At 39.4% G+C, this 15,587-nt stretch overlaps 1 protein-coding gene across 7 annotated transcripts in view; it reads right to left on the bottom strand.

Moving 5' to 3' along the window:
• The window catches only part of SLC35F5 (solute carrier family 35 member F5), a 32,186-nt gene extending 18,923 nt beyond the window's left edge, over positions 1 to 13,263 (bottom strand). Inside the window, exons 1-8 of one of the 7 annotated variants that reach the window (XM_021397949.1) lie at positions 13,129 to 13,235; positions 12,117 to 12,237; positions 10,735 to 10,805; positions 10,009 to 10,084; positions 6,357 to 6,498; positions 5,105 to 5,248; positions 2,736 to 2,798; positions 1,008 to 1,089 (exon numbers count right to left, since the gene is read on the bottom strand). In XM_021397949.1, coding sequence (XP_021253624.1) covers positions 1,008 to 1,089; positions 2,736 to 2,798; positions 5,105 to 5,248; positions 6,357 to 6,491 — 424 coding nt within the window. In that variant the 5' untranslated portion in view covers positions 6,492 to 6,498; positions 10,009 to 10,084; positions 10,735 to 10,805; positions 12,117 to 12,237; positions 13,129 to 13,235. Of the gene's footprint in view, positions 1 to 1,007; positions 1,090 to 2,735; positions 2,799 to 5,104; positions 5,249 to 6,356; positions 6,499 to 10,008; positions 10,085 to 10,734; positions 10,806 to 12,116; positions 12,238 to 12,749; positions 12,973 to 13,128 lie in introns of those variants that run through there. The other 6 variants (XM_021397950.1, XM_021397955.1, XM_021397952.1 and 3 more) reach the window with 6 other exon arrangements.

Genomic DNA, 15,587 nt, shown 5'->3' with positions numbered 1-15,587 from the left:
AAAAATACCCACAAGACAACAACGACGTTTTAGTTAGGGATTATTCAAGATTGACTATTAATCCAATAAAGAAAGTTAACCAAAAACTACACACAACTATGCCTAACTCCAAGGCCAGTTTTTCAGAGGATGAGAATGTCCAACAGATGTCAAAGCTTAGCAGAGATCATAAAGTCACCTCCTCATCTGAAATCTACTCCCCTAACTAATCTGAATGTCAGGAATAGACAGTTTCAGGTTTCATTTACAAGATTATTGTAGCATTATTATTTTCCTATGGAAAGAAAACATTACACACTACATATAAATATTAACTTGATTTGACATGAAACAATATCTCATTTTCTAAATTACAAAAAAAAAAAGCCTTCTAGCTCAAGCAATCATTAAGTGATTGGTACCTGCTATCACAGGACAGCAGAGCCTAACAAAGCAATTCTAAAGATGTCATTCAGCAATTAACAAAGAGACTTTCCCCTTTATAACCAGGGACCCTTTTGCTGAGGATCAGACAACTGGACTCTTTGACAGCCAATACTTCTTTAATTATCTGGGATAGCCAGGTCTGTATCAGCTACTATCACGTGATAGTAAAGCTCAAATAATATCAGAATGCACATAGACTGGTAAAATTCTTACTTTGACTGCTTTGCTCCTGCTCTAAAAAGGACAATAGCTTGTTTTTTTCCAGAGGCTGACCCACTGCTGCTGGTCATACAAGCCCAGAAGGAAAGAATCACAAGTACTGAACCCAGCTGGTCCCTTGAGATAAACATAGGCTGGATCTGTAGTGACCAAGAAAGGTAAACTGAACAACAGGCCTATGTTTTCTCTACCTGAAAGTAAATATGAAACTGCAATTCATGCATCATGAGATTTAAGGGGAAGAGGGAGGGAGAAAGAAAAGAAAAAAAAAAAGTAAGTCCTGCAACATGACAACAGTTATACAAACAAAGAAGAAAATAAGTCAAAGTAGCATTTCAGCATTCCAGAAAATCTTTACTCACTTTTCTCTGCATCACTATTATTACTGCCACTTTTTTCAGTTGGCAAATCGTGGAACTTTACAGGAACATATAAAGGTTCACTCTGAAAAGATGCAGTGTAAGTAAAATACAATTAAGCAGGATATTTAAATTACAAGCAGTAGAATTAAATTCTTCAAAACTAAATCATCATAGAATCACAGAATGGCCTGGGTTGAAAAGGACCTCAAAGATCATCGAGTTTCAACCCCCCTGCTGAGTGCAGGGTCACCAACCACTAGACCAGGCTGCCCAGAGCCACGTCCAGCCTGGCCTTGAATACCTCCAGGGACGATATAAATACAATAAAAATACAATAAAATGATTGGTGAATATTAAGAAAATCGCATTTAATTGAATGTTCAACAAACAATTGATAAGGTTGTCAAGTATGCTCACATTATCTATACATTCAACATACTGGTATTTGTCTGCTGCATTTTACAGTGGTGTGCTTTTGTGTATATCCTCATGAACACAAAGGCCATCCCTGAAAACTTCAAAACTACTGATTTAAAATAAAAAACAACTCAAAAATCACAGAAGTTTCTGTAGATAGCCTCTCTCCAAATGCTAAACTAGAAACATAAAAGCCAGAATATCCATACAAAAATGAATCTATTTGAAACTGGTGAACTAAGACTAAATGTCAAAATACGTGTCTGGGAACAGAACTCTGGTATTCAAGACACTTTGCAGGAGTTTCAACATAATTCCAATAAGACAAGAGTTAAGCTGCTTATTAAAATTAAATTAGTAAGTAGTAGGAATGAAATAATAAAAATGTTCTGGTAGCTGCATTTTTATTAGGCTCCTTGTTTAGGACCAGAATTTTTGTGAGTGTTTAAGTTAACGCAAAATTGTTTTACAACAAATCCTATTTCTAGGGTCGCGTGATCTTAATGCATTGAGCACACTAACAAGATTGTTTTTTAAATGTAGGTAAATAAATGAAATTGAAATAACAAAGAATGACATGATGAAAACTTCTGAAAAATCTCTCTTCAGCAACTCATTCAGTATAAAATATACACTACGTATTGTAACTCGTCTACGCTCAGTTGCCATCCCCTACGCTATAATGGAGACAGCATGAACTTCAGATAAAATTCAATGTTTTTAATTCATTTCTGGAGGTGGCCTCCAACTCTGTATGCAGATTAAGCAGCAGACTGCGAGCATAACAAATCGTCATTTACGGACAATGAAAATCATTACAAAAATGCCATCTGGCTTATCAGCAGAATACCAGCACTGGCATTTCATTCAGTAAACTGCAACCACTTCATCCACTGGAAGGAAGAAGGGCAGTCCATTCCTCTTCCAAACCGCAGTGCAGGAACACAGTAAACAAGATACTCAACTAACTGAACGTTGCTTATTTGTCTTGAAAGATGTTTGGCTTTACCGCTAGTTCTCAACATTTTGCTTTGGCAGCTGCTGATCTGAATACCTAAACATTTGCTTTTCGCAATATAAACATTTATTGCATGAAGTACTACTGAAACAAATGTTTCATTGAGCTGAGAACCTGTATTTCCCATAACATGTAATAGCACTATTTGCAGTACTTATAGGTAATATTGAAGTTGCTATTTTCCTTTGCCAAAAGGTATTACATAAAAGTAGATCACACTTTAAAGACAAGAAGTCAGGATAATGGTCACGTTAAAATATAAAGCACCAACCTTCACAAATTAAGGAACTTACCAGAGAACTGTTTACAGCATTATCTGTTGTACAAGCAGCAAAATAACCTTCAGCATCTGCAAACTAATTAAAAGAACCTTAAATGTAACAATTTATGATGACACTATTTTGAGAACAAGATTTTTCATGGTTTTTTTCCATAGTTCTGTTACAATTCCTTCCCCTCATCATCCCCACTCCAATAATCAACAGGGCTTAGAAATTCAGAAAGTAACTCGATTTCAGCAATTCCTATTATTTCCTGAGTGACCCCACTGAATGCAATACGCAGGTATCAGTGCAGGATCAGGCTGTTAGAATGCCAAAACTTACAAAGTTCAGTTAGTGAGACTCTCCCCTAAGTTACTGCACATATATTACAGTAGTCTTTTGGTGTCTTTTACTGAGACAGCGTTTCTTTGCAAAAAAGCATGGAACTCTTGACTTAGTTTAACAAGATTTCAATTAGGATGAGGCCAGCTATTATTTTTCCTCTTCCTTTCCACATGCTAACAAGCACCACTACCCCTGTTCCCTGATTGGTAGTTCCCTGTTCTACAGTTCTGGTAATAAATGGTATCTGCTAAATAAAGTCTTTGATGTGGAAAAAGGGCTTGCAGTGAGGTGTCTTTACTTAAACAATCACGGTTGAAATAACAATCTGTAAGTGTACCACTTTGGTTCAGGCTGATAAACACAAGGTATTTTAAAGGCACTTGTTGTAATTATATTGTTGAATATTTAACTAAACTCCTTGGGAAAAAAAAAGGCTCTGCAAAAAAAAAAATCTTATTTTTTACTGCACACTACACCCCCCTTTCTCTGTGTCATTCTTTCAAAGCAGTCATTACTTTTGATGTTTAGGTATCTCCTACAAATTATTGAAAATTAACTTTATAGGGTTACAAAGGAAAATAATGGGACTCCAGCAGTGACCCCATGAGTGCCACACGCAAAATGTGACAGATTGAGCACTCTCACTCATTGCTGCTCAGTTCACAAGACGATTGCATTACCTTCTTTAACACAGCGCTACACTGGATTCAGCTGGTCTATATAACCACTACACAATGCACTCCAGACAGTAGCCCCTCATTCTACTCACCTGCTCAGATTAGTTAATTTGGTTAACTGCTCTGTACAACTAATTGTCCTTTAGTGCATACATCATCCTTATTAATGGTTACTGCCAGTGAAGAACCTGTAGGCTGGTCTACCAAAAATTATGTCAAGATAACAGCCAACTCTAAATGTTTTCCAAGTATTTAAAGCAAGATTTAAAGAAAAAGAAAAATGATGTTTAACTTCCGTGGGTTTAAGTCAATTACATTGTACAACGATTGCTATCTGTGAAGTCTGACATATCCAGAAGGACTGAAATCAGTTCTTTATCATAGAATCAGAGAATGGCCTGGGTTGAAAAGGACCTCAAAGATCATCTAGTTTCAAGCCCCCTGCTGTGTGCAGGATTGCCAACCACTAGACCAGGCTGCCCAGAGCCACGTCCAGCCCGGTCTGGAATGCCTCCAGGGACGGGGCATCCACAGCTTCCCTGGGCAACCTGTTCCAGTGTGTCACCACCCTCTGCGTGAAAAAATTCTTTTCATACAGCTCATTTCTATAAAGAGATGTTATTAACTACATGTTCTTGGATCACCTTTTCTGTTACTTGAGTGCAAGATTAGCATCAGGCCAAATGCCTTACTGTTTCCTGAGTCCTGCTGCTCAGCATTCTGAAACACTGGCATAGAACAAGGGCTCTTCAACATCTTTCACTTCCTTGGAAAATGCCTCTGTTTCTGTAATAATTTTAGACTCTAGCACAAACTGTGCCCAGTTCTAGGATGAGCAACAGAAGGGCATTCATGTGCATGAAAGTTACCAAGTACAGGGTTAAGAACAGCAAAAAGAAAAATCACAGCTCTACTACATCTCCTAAATACAACTTTAAAAACCTCAAAATCTCTTCAAAAAACAGTTCAGAGTTCTGCCAGGCACAAAAGGAGTCATTAATGACATTTAACTACAATGTTCAAATACTAATTCAATTAGTTACAGATATGGGGGAAGTAAAAGCGTGAGGCTCATCAGCTCTTCTTGAAAAGAATCATCCTCTGCAACTGTTTAAGGTTAAATACAAGGCTAAATGGCCAATGCCCTGGCTCAGTACAGCATTTCTTATGATTCCTCACATACTTCATACTATTTACCTTTAGTTTCTTACTCTCATGAGACTATTATGATTGTTTTCTCTGCCTGTGCCATGATTCAGTTTGTAAATGCTTGTCTTAAAACATTATTTAGCAAGCGTACAAATTTTGATTGCCTATTTTAGATTATCCTATACGAACTTCTACAACACCAAGCAGTTCTAAAGTTAAAATACTTACAAAAGCTGCATGCCTTCCACGAAACCCACGAGTACATTGTTGCCTCCATGGTTTCCAAACAATAAATCCCAAGAGGTATAGAACAAACATAGATGTTTTTGCAAACGTACTGAAAAAAGGTTTGTTGTACTTGGTAAAAACATACTGTGGAAAGAAAATAATTGCAGCGTCCAAAATTACTGGTTATGTCAGAATTCATAAAAATGAATGAACAGTTTCAAGCATATATAGTACAGGACATTCTGGCTTCCAAATTCATAATGCTCCCAGTCTTGACAGCCACAATCAATAGACATGGGGTCCTACCCATTCTGGGGACATCCTCCCCCAAACCATCTTAAATATCATCTTGCAAGGTACTATGCTACCACAGGAAAGCTAGTTTTTACTGATTAACCAAAGTATTGATTTGCTATTGAACTCAATTAGGACCAAAAATACGCCTATATGCAAATATTCCTAAATGAAAGACCAACTTTATAAGCAGTAACACAGCAATCACAGACCAGAAAACATTATTTTAAGTAACATTTCAGTATCAACAGCGTTTCCACCAGGTCACTGGAAAAAATGTAATATTAATATAACAGCATATTAAAGCACAAACACTTTTATATGTCTAGTTTCAAAACCAATACAGAACTTAATGTGAACTGTTCAGGAACCTGAATTTAAGAAGAATTTATTAAAAATCCAATTTCTATTTGCTTATTTGCTCTGTTTAAGGTCCTAAAACTTATTGTTAAGTAAATACCAGACCAGTTTTAAGACTGAATATATGACCTAATCACCACAAACTTTTCCACAACTATAGGCTGTAACTCAGTAACACACAAGGCCTTTGATCCTAGACTTATGGATCTTCTGGTCTAAAAATCAACCACATGACATAACCTGTAATGCTACAATTCATTTACTACTCTGGAAAAGTTCAGGCATTATTTAATCAAAATGGCAAAAAACCAAAATGAATTCCCTAATTATGGTACATTTTTATGAGCTTATTTTGTTTCATTTTAAAACTGTCATCAACATCTTCTATACTGAAACCAATAGTCATTGAGTTGAGCTTGTTCATAACTTGTAGCATATACAGGTGACTTCAGTAACCTAAAGGACACTGTCTTCCCCTTACTGAACTTCCTAACGTTCTTTTCAATAAGTTCTAACCTACTGAGTGCAAGGGACTACACTCCCACTGAGCTTTTCCTCTTAAATAGGATTCTTTCAAGATGCATGGAGCAATACTTACAGAAGTGAGTTCTGAAGAGGCAACCCATATCACATCAACAAGGAGAAGAATGACAATTCCTAGAGCCATTCTTCTACGCTGAGAAGATGAACTGCTCTGGGAGCTCATTCGATTCATGATAAAAACCCACACCATTTGTAACCTATTCAGTATTAATAAAGGAATAAAACCCAGAAGATTACAAACAGCAAGTTAAAACAAACAAAAAGAAAACAACAAAGCAAACAAAACCCAAAGCATTTCACATCTATGAGATGGACCCACTGTGCCAGGAAACACATGCTAATGTTTATTAAGAAGTGTGTCTTTGACAGATCTAGTATGAAACTCTCAGAGACATGAGGGACAATTATAAAGAAAATCTAGACTTCTCAACAATTTATCTACTGTTCTACCACCAAACCAAGTAGGTAAAGCATGCAGCATGCAAATTCCAAAAACGCATTCTAAGTTCCGCAAAAGGTAAAAGCACATTTCTGTAAGTTCAGATACTCCAAGCTGATGGTAGGAATTAGTTTGACCAAAAAAAAAATAATAATAATAATAATCAGATGACAGCTGCACTTGAACTCAAATTTTAAATATCTACTTGATAATTCATGAGGTATAGGCATTCTAGTGGTAATGTTTCCAACAATGGGTAAGCACGCATGCAAGAGAAAGCTTTGCCTGTTAAAAGGAAAAGCTCAAAGAACTATGATTTTGACTGTGACTTTGCTATGTTACATATAGGAATAGCCACTTTAGAAAAATCCGTATGCTGAGAAATCAGAACTACACCTACTAATTAGGTTTAAGCTTGTCAGCTAGCAAAAAAGTGCCTTACTAAAGCTGCACAGACTTGCCAGAAATTACAGCTTGAAATTCAGATTTTTAAATACAAAAGCCTATTATCTTTTGCATATACACATCTCACAGACCTTAGAAATATTTATTCAAAGTAGCAGCAGTTCTCAATTAGAGCAATTCTGGTGAGCTATCAGGAAAGCACAGTTGGGTTTGAATGCTTACAGTCAACTGTTCCTGTTGAAACTGAAAGAGTACTGAAAGAGCAGAAGCATGCTGCAAAAATTCACATTTGGAAGATGACTATTCAGAATGAAAACAGTAACATTTATGCAGGAGATGAGCACAGCAGCGGTGCGTACACCAACCTTCTTTCCTTCTCTCTCAGTAGGCTGAGTACTTCTGTTTTATTCAAAGCACAGAGTAACCACAAGAAAACAGAACTGATATTGCTTGGGTTGGCCAAAAGAATGGCACATTCTGACTTTATGGGGCTTGACTTTGCAGCAGCTTGCATTAAAATTAAATATTAACTCAATGTTTTTATAAAGTGTTAACTTTGTGTTATTGAACACTTTAAGTGTTCAATAAATTCTTTCAAAAAGAATTTTTTTTTATTCTTGTTTACATTTCAAGTCAAGCACTAATCATGAGCATACCACATCTACATGCATTCTTATATTCAATAATGCTACCAAAAAGCAATTCAGTCTTGTGATACTGCCTTACAAGTGCCCATTTTAAGACTTAAACTCAGGAAAACCTCAAATTTTATCCCTAAAAGTCTCAAATACAAGTTTAGACATGGGAGAGAGATGGATCTCGATCTCTCATAGCTCTGTCTACTCATAATAGCCTTACAAATACTTACTAATAAAAATCAGTAAGATATGCATATCATAGTTCTATGATTAACATTATTTGTCTAGTTTAATAAAACGCATTAAGAGTTTATTTGCTACAGAATATATAGTGTTCCTTGCTGTTTATCAGCATAAAGAACTCAAACACACGCTGTCTTCAAGTAACCAAAGAGTGATTCACCTTTTTAGAGCACATCCTGTCTCTTCTAGTAAAGACAGATGAACTGCTTTGTTAATATAGTTATAGGAGTTTACATTACACTTTGGTTTTTCCACATGTTACCAATCACTCACTGTCGTTTCATTATTTATAATTTTTTTTTTAATGACTGTGCCACTGTCTTCAGTGAGGAAGCTGCATGAATTTTTAGTTTTCAGACAAGCCTTTTCTTCAGATTAATCACTTGCATCTTATATATCATAGAACCACGGGGACCTCTGGAGATCATCTAGTCTAACTGCCCTGCCAAAGCCAGTTCCCTAAAATCCACAAGTGCTTTTGAGATCAGGACACTATTTCCCACTTCTGTTTCACGCCTCTCCTTCAGTAAATAGTCTTTGCCATGTTCAAACGTTGCCATTTTTACTTTCTCCATTTCTCAAAAGAGCTTCTTTCCAAAGAAAAAGATTATCAAGCAGAGTTCTTGAAGTACAATTACACCACTAGATCTATGCTGATATATTCCATGTGTGGGCATTAGTTCTGGGTAATTGTTCTGCTTTCCTGATAAAATGGTGGGATTTGACAAAAGCAAGCAAAAATCCGTAAGTAGACAGGAGCAAAGTTATGAAAGACTCAGCAAGGGGTTGCAATCTCTATTCAATAAAGAATAAAGGAGAAAATATTTATTTCAAAGAGAAAAACAGGGATATTATTTTAAACCTGATCAATCTAACAAAAAGGTTGTGGTGCTTGGAATCTTGTGAGGGCTTTTGAGTGTTTAGGAGTTGGCTTAATAAATACTATGTACTATGCTGTACGAACTGTGCTGCTATTTTGACTAATCGCCTACAAGCCATTATATTAAGTTTTGTTATATTTAGCCTACAGATCACTCACACACTTGCATAACATGCAGCCAAAATTGAAGCTGGGCATTAAAAAGTAAGAAAGGATCTATAAGAAAAGTCTAATTCCTTGTCAGGCTACAGGGTGATGCAAAACAGTGGTAAGATACAGCAGAAGTAGAAATTACTCCATCCTTTCACCACTTACATGCTGTGGATAGTTAGAGGAAAGGTAGGTGGAAACTGGAAGGAATTACAGTTGCCTAACGGATTTGAGATCTCTACGTGACATGCTCACACCCATCACTCTTTTGTTCGCACCACAAACTGCTCCAAAGCACACAGCCCGTATAAGCTGTGCCTGGAGACTGTGTACATTCTGTAGTTGCTTAGCACTGTACTCAACCTATGTTAGGCACGTACAAATTCCTTGCATTAGGATCTTTCAGTGGGAGCGGACACAAGGACAACAGAACTAGTACTCTGTGCATTAGAGGTTACATGAAGTCATTCAGAGTATAAATAGGTTACATCATTTCTTTTCTACCTATACATGGGATTTAAAATTCAAATTAAAAAGAACGTACTTATTCCTCAAAGCTACAATACGCCTTATGTTACAGTAGTAGCAATTATTACTTGCTCTTTTGGCTACACGGTGTCTCCTTAACATTTTTGAGTACCTAATAAACCATTCTTCCATAACAAGGAAGAGCTCAACAGGCAACTAAGAAGTCTTGACTGTGCAGCAAGATGCATCTCCAGCTAGAAGCTGACTAAAAGAATGTAACACTTCACACAGAATGCAAAGAGATGCCAACTAGTATTTTGGGAAGTTTTAGACATGTTATCCTACTTACTGACAAAGAACAAGTACTCCCAAACTTGCAATGAAACACAGTCATACACATTTCTCCATATTTGGCTTCTGCACAATGACAGCAATTAACTCTAATAAAAATGAATATAGGAAGACATACTTCACTCATACATACCTTGCACAGTAAGCGTAAAACACAAACAGAAAATGCTAACAAATTTCACAGATCATGTCACAGTGAAGATAATCTCCTAAAGGAAAAAAAAAAAGCTCTGAAAAACTGTGTTTGTATATTATACACTTAGATTTGCAAAATATTTTCTAAAATTAAAAGTCCAACTAGCATCTACTGCAGCTTAAGTCCTAGATGTTAGAGGCATCTAGAGAACCTTAACAATTGGTTCACATCAAACTGCTAGCAAGACAACACCGAACTGCATGAGAACAGGATCATTTATTGTAAGACACGTTCCAAAGATCACTGTCCCTTCCTTCCTTATTAACAGAACGCAAGCAGCTCCTGTGAGAAGGAAGCCAACAACATTGCTTCTATCAGACACCTCTCCTGAAGAGCACAGCTTTCTCCTTTCAAAACATTTTATTAATAAAGTGCATAGAGTTGTTATAAATTTTATCTACCAGAAAACACAGTTTAAAACAGAAATGTTGAGTTAGAAGTAAATACAATATTTTACCCTGCTACATCTAGCAGACACTTTAGCCTATGTTTGCTTTCTGTTTCCGTTATTAGGAAATATGCTTTCCATGGGGTATAACTTATAATATACCAGGTGAATGTAAATACTTAAAGGAATGTTCATTTTAAATGCATTTCTTAATATCATTATAGTTTTCAGCAAATAGCATGGCTACCTTTTTAATTCTTTTCAATTTTATTTACCATTTTAATAGTGTTAGAGTTGGGATTGCCATCTTGTAGAACCATTTTTCAGCCAGTTACATGAAGATCTTCTGAAAGAAAAAAAAAGCATGAAAAAAAGCGTATTTATCAATTCTTGTGGTTGCATTTTGCTTTTCAAATAGTAACAGTATCCTAGATCACTTCAGTCACCACTTCAATTTATGGTACTCAAAAACAAAGAGGACTTAAAGTCTCTACATAATCCACAGTACGTGCTCAACTCACTGCTTACACAGAAGCCAAAGGCTCAACGTCTTGCCCAACTCTTACTACACTGAATGGGTGAGAAGCGACTACAGAGGATGCAAAATGTATAACTACGGCGACACTTAATGTGCAAACTTGTTTCTGTAGTACTACACATTTCAGTGGGCACATTATCACTTGTTCTCCTTCCCCTTGCCCCCATTAAAAGTTCAAACCTAAAAGGAAAAACCACATGAAGTTCACAAGATACATAAGCACTTCTACTGTACTGATGATAAGGAAAGAGATCCTTATGAGTAAAAGAACTGAAAAATCATTGTAACACAGGAGCATTGCCCCTAGGTGTTTCATGAATTAAACAAAACACCCAAAGAAGTATTTCAGAAGAATAACATGAGACCCAGAACAGAAGCTCAGTCACAGACTATGAAGAGAGCAACTCAACTTGAAATTCTTCCTTGGAGGTGAAATAATCTTGTGTAAATACAATATGAAAGACAACATACCAAGGCTTACCCACAGACAGAACAGCTTTAGTTTTTCCAGTTATACTGGCTGCTCCAATCCCACGAGTTCTGGGACACAACCCCCCACTCCTTGAACATGTACTGTCACCGTCAGGTGATTCTCATTTCATGTTTGATTACTTTCAAGATAAGATAAATAGAAACAATGCATTGCCTCTTAGTAGAAAAAAAAAAAAAAAGCTGAAAGCAAACTGGCTAACACGTTAAACCCATCCTTCTAAATCTCAAAATGTACATGACAGCAATGTTAATCTAACACAGCTTTGACCTACGTCTCAAGAGGCACCACTGGGTGATAGTAAAAGCCAGAGCCTTCAGAAAAGATGGAGAGGTGAGCCTTATATAGCTTGACAGCCATGCTCATTGAAGCCCTGTAATCCTCACTCAGGACAAGCTTCTTGCAGAATACAATGAGGCGAAGGACAAAAGTTATTCATGCCAATATTGAGTGCTGCAAGTAAAGATCGCCTTTCTTTGCTACATAAAATGTTCCACAAGCCCCAAGTATGCAGAGATATCACACTAACTTAATTACCAACAGAAAAAAAAGAAAGAGAGAAAACTTAGCTTAACATAAAGAGATGCTATAGAAATCTGCTTGTACACGATACTGGAAAACATACATACAGCATCTCAGCATGACTACATGCTGCTGGGCAAGGACATCAATCGCCACATCAATCACACACACGGCAGCTTCAGGCTGAAAGCCAGCAAGTAGGACCGATGTTGCCTGGTTCTTCCTTTCCTCCAATAACAGAAGAAAAACTAACGTCAGGCTGCCCAAGCTCTTCCAACGTAATCACGTACAGAGCAACAGACATCTGTCAGACACCTGTAATTATACACCTACAGCTTGCTACGAACAAGTGACATCTACCTCACCGGCTGCCCATATAGTGCTGTTGAAAGCGAGACCTAAACATATCGCACTGTGTCACAGGACAAACAGCCGCAGACCTCTGATAACAGCGAACACAGCGGCCTTCCGAACTGCACGTCACCCCTCATCCCTCTGAAGGCCGAGCCCTTCGGCACGCTGCAAAACCACTGCTCTCAGAAACACGAGTCTGAATGGGCTCTTCACTTCCCTTCCTGCCTAGTTATTTCTGGGTAAAAGCGGCAGGAACAGAGGAAAGGGAAGTGAGTGAATTCCCTGAACGCTCAGAACGCAGTGGAAGGCGGAGGAGAGAGGAATACGGCTGCGCACCCTGCGAGGACCGTGAGAGGGGGAAGGACGGGGTCTCTCCCTGCACTCACACGTAGAACGAGTGAGGATGAGAGCCAGAGAGGACAACCGGACAGAAGGACGGGGAGAAGACACCTCCGGCCCCGGCCCGCCCCCGTGTGAGGAAGCAGCACGGCCCTCGCTGCGCCGGCGGGGACGGCTCCCACACACGCGGCGCCTCCGCCCACGCACGACGGGAAGAGGAAAGCCGCCCCCAGGGCAGGCTGCGGAGCGAGGCGGGCCGGGCCTCGCCTCGCCCCTCAGCGCCGCGGGCCGGGCAGGGAGGCCTCTCGCCCACGACGGCCGGTGGGGGCTGACAGGCGGCGGGGCCGAGCGGGGGTTTCGCCGCCCGCCTCCCCCGCGCACAACCGCCGGGACGCGCCGCCGGCCGCCCCCCGCCCGCGGAGGTACCTGAGCGCCGCGCAGGGCCCGCAGCTCCGCCGGCGCCGCCCGCGGTCCGCCCCTTCCTCCCGCCCTCCCAAGATGGTGCCGTGCCGACACCGGCGGCCGAGAATCCATCCCCGAGGCCGCGAGCGAGCGGCCGCCCCGCCCCGGGGCTGGGCCCATCGAGGCGCTCGGCGCTCGGTCTGCCGGCCCGTCGCGCTGCGTTGTGCTGTGCTGTGCTGGGCCGCTCCTTCAGCCGCGCAGCCCGGAGGAGTGCGGTGCTGAAGACCCGCAGCGGCGGTCCCCTTCAGCGAATGAGGGGCTGGGCAGGCCTGGGGTTCCCTCTGACGGGAGCGGGAACAGCTGTGATGGAAGAGGATTTCCTCCAGACAGTCGTTATCGAGTGTTTCTGCGGTCTCGTCAGCGAGATGCTGAGGGGAGATGAGGTCGAATAAAAAAGCACTGTGGAGGAACAGAGCACAGAGGCACAGCACTAACTAGGGGCTGGAGGAGTAGGACGGAGCTTGGCGGCATGTTATGAAAAGGGAAGAGGGAAAACAAACGGCGAGACCCCTGAGAAATGGCCTAAAATACACGGAGATAGCAGAAATTTTGTATCATAAACACAATAATCTGCACAGCTTTGCGGTACAACAGCTTGGAGAAAGTGGAAGTAGTGCTGACAAATTAATCCTCAAATGAGATGTCTGTCTTGCTGTCAGCACAGTTTTAACAGTAAAAAAAAAAAATGAAACTGGATGGACATTGAACGTACTAAAAGTGTTAAGGTTAATTCTCAGATGCATACATTGTTAACAGTACAAAGAAAAGCTGCTTCATAGGAGGAAAAGAGAAACCTATGAACTTGTGGTAGTACTAGGACATCCAGCGAGCTTAGTGCCTCATAACTGCTTCTTAGAAGTAACAAGATAAGCAATACCTGCCCCGAAGCACTTGAGATCTGAGTGTTCCAGGAAATCCGGTGAATTAGCTCTTGGTTCAGACTACTTTCTTTTTTTAATGTATTCTGTGGATATATTATGAATAATGCTGCATTGATTCATTGTGCTTCAGCCCTTACTCTTCTGCCTTCAAGCCAAAACATGCAGGAAGGTGCTTTTATATAAAATTTTGACTTCACAACTTTATTATAGATAAAATTAATTTCTTAAAACTGAGAAAACAGCAGTCCTCTAGAACTTGTACTTTCTCTAGAACTTGGAGGACCTGAAAACAATGCAAAATGTAATTATGAAAGTGCGTATGCATCTCACAGCATCTGATTTTATTTTGATCTTGCACTTCCTTCCTCGAAGTGTTTATGCTGGGACTTAGTAAACTTCCACGGCTCATCCAAGGTCACTGAGTTAATGTGTGGCAAAGCCCAAGAAGAGATCCACAGAGCTGTGACTGCAGCACTGACGGAGAGACTGCAGATAATGCCTTTTTGTAGCTAATGGCACTTAGTTACTGAGTAGATATTTCGAAATTTTTTAATGCATAATTTATATTAAAATGGAGTGATAGTTAAATCCTTTACTAATATCAAGCTGCATGTGTTCATGCGAACAGGGAGAGCAACTAAGGCGAGAGGGAAGGGGCACGTTCCCAGCTTTTTCTGTCCTGCCTGATCACACAGTGATCAGGAAATGGTGTAATGAAACTCAACTCATTGCGCCGGGCAAAACATCTGGAGACGCACAAATGTTATGTATTTTCTTCTCAGTCTTTGATAGTGGAAAGTTTATGAGGTAAAACTCAGAGACCTCTCTTGTATGCAAGTTTTAGCCCTTATGAGGCTGAGCCGTTCGCATCTCCTTGTGGTGACACAGTTAAATGTTTTGGGTTTAAACATTCTGACTGAGCTGTGCAAACTGTGGTGCTTAAGGTGGAGCGCCAGACATTTCTTCATCACACAAGGAGGAACTTAGGCTGTGGTTTTTAAGGCATTTGAAGAAAAACAGGGCAACATTGTAAGAAGCCCACGAGCCTACATTTTTTTACACCTAGAAATATCACAGGACTCCTGTAGTCTTAGCTCTTAGCTATGAAGTTTGCTTCCTATTTTAAAAGTTCACATGATGATCTTATGTCTTCTCTGAGAAAAACTGCTGTAAGAATGATTTCCCTTTTTTTTTTTTTTTTTTGGTTGTTCTTTTTTAGAATTAGTTTGCGTAATCCCATGCAATAGAACTATCTCTTCTAGTGTATTGCAGATATGCTGTATATTTATTTTTGTCATAGTGGCTATTTTAGGTACATAAATCTCAAGGCAAAATTAGATTTACTTCTCCGCAGCACTGTACCATTTTCATAAGAGAAAATATCCTCAATTTTATTTTACAGGCTGATAAATTACATTTATAAAGAACATTAGAATTTAGCTTCTGCTCTTGTATGCTCTGCTTAGGATAATGTAACGGATGGTTTGGATGAAGTAGATCAGATCTCAAGAAGGAAATGTAATACTTCTGTAAGTCTCGTGA

The sequence above is a fragment of the Numida meleagris genome, chromosome 5 (genome assembly GCF_002078875.1).
Source record: "Numida meleagris isolate 19003 breed g44 Domestic line chromosome 5, NumMel1.0, whole genome shotgun sequence".
Taxonomy (NCBI): domain Eukaryota; kingdom Metazoa; phylum Chordata; class Aves; order Galliformes; family Numididae; genus Numida; species Numida meleagris.
The sequence above is the reverse complement of the archived record's forward strand: the minus strand, read 5'-3'. Positions and strand labels throughout refer to the sequence as shown.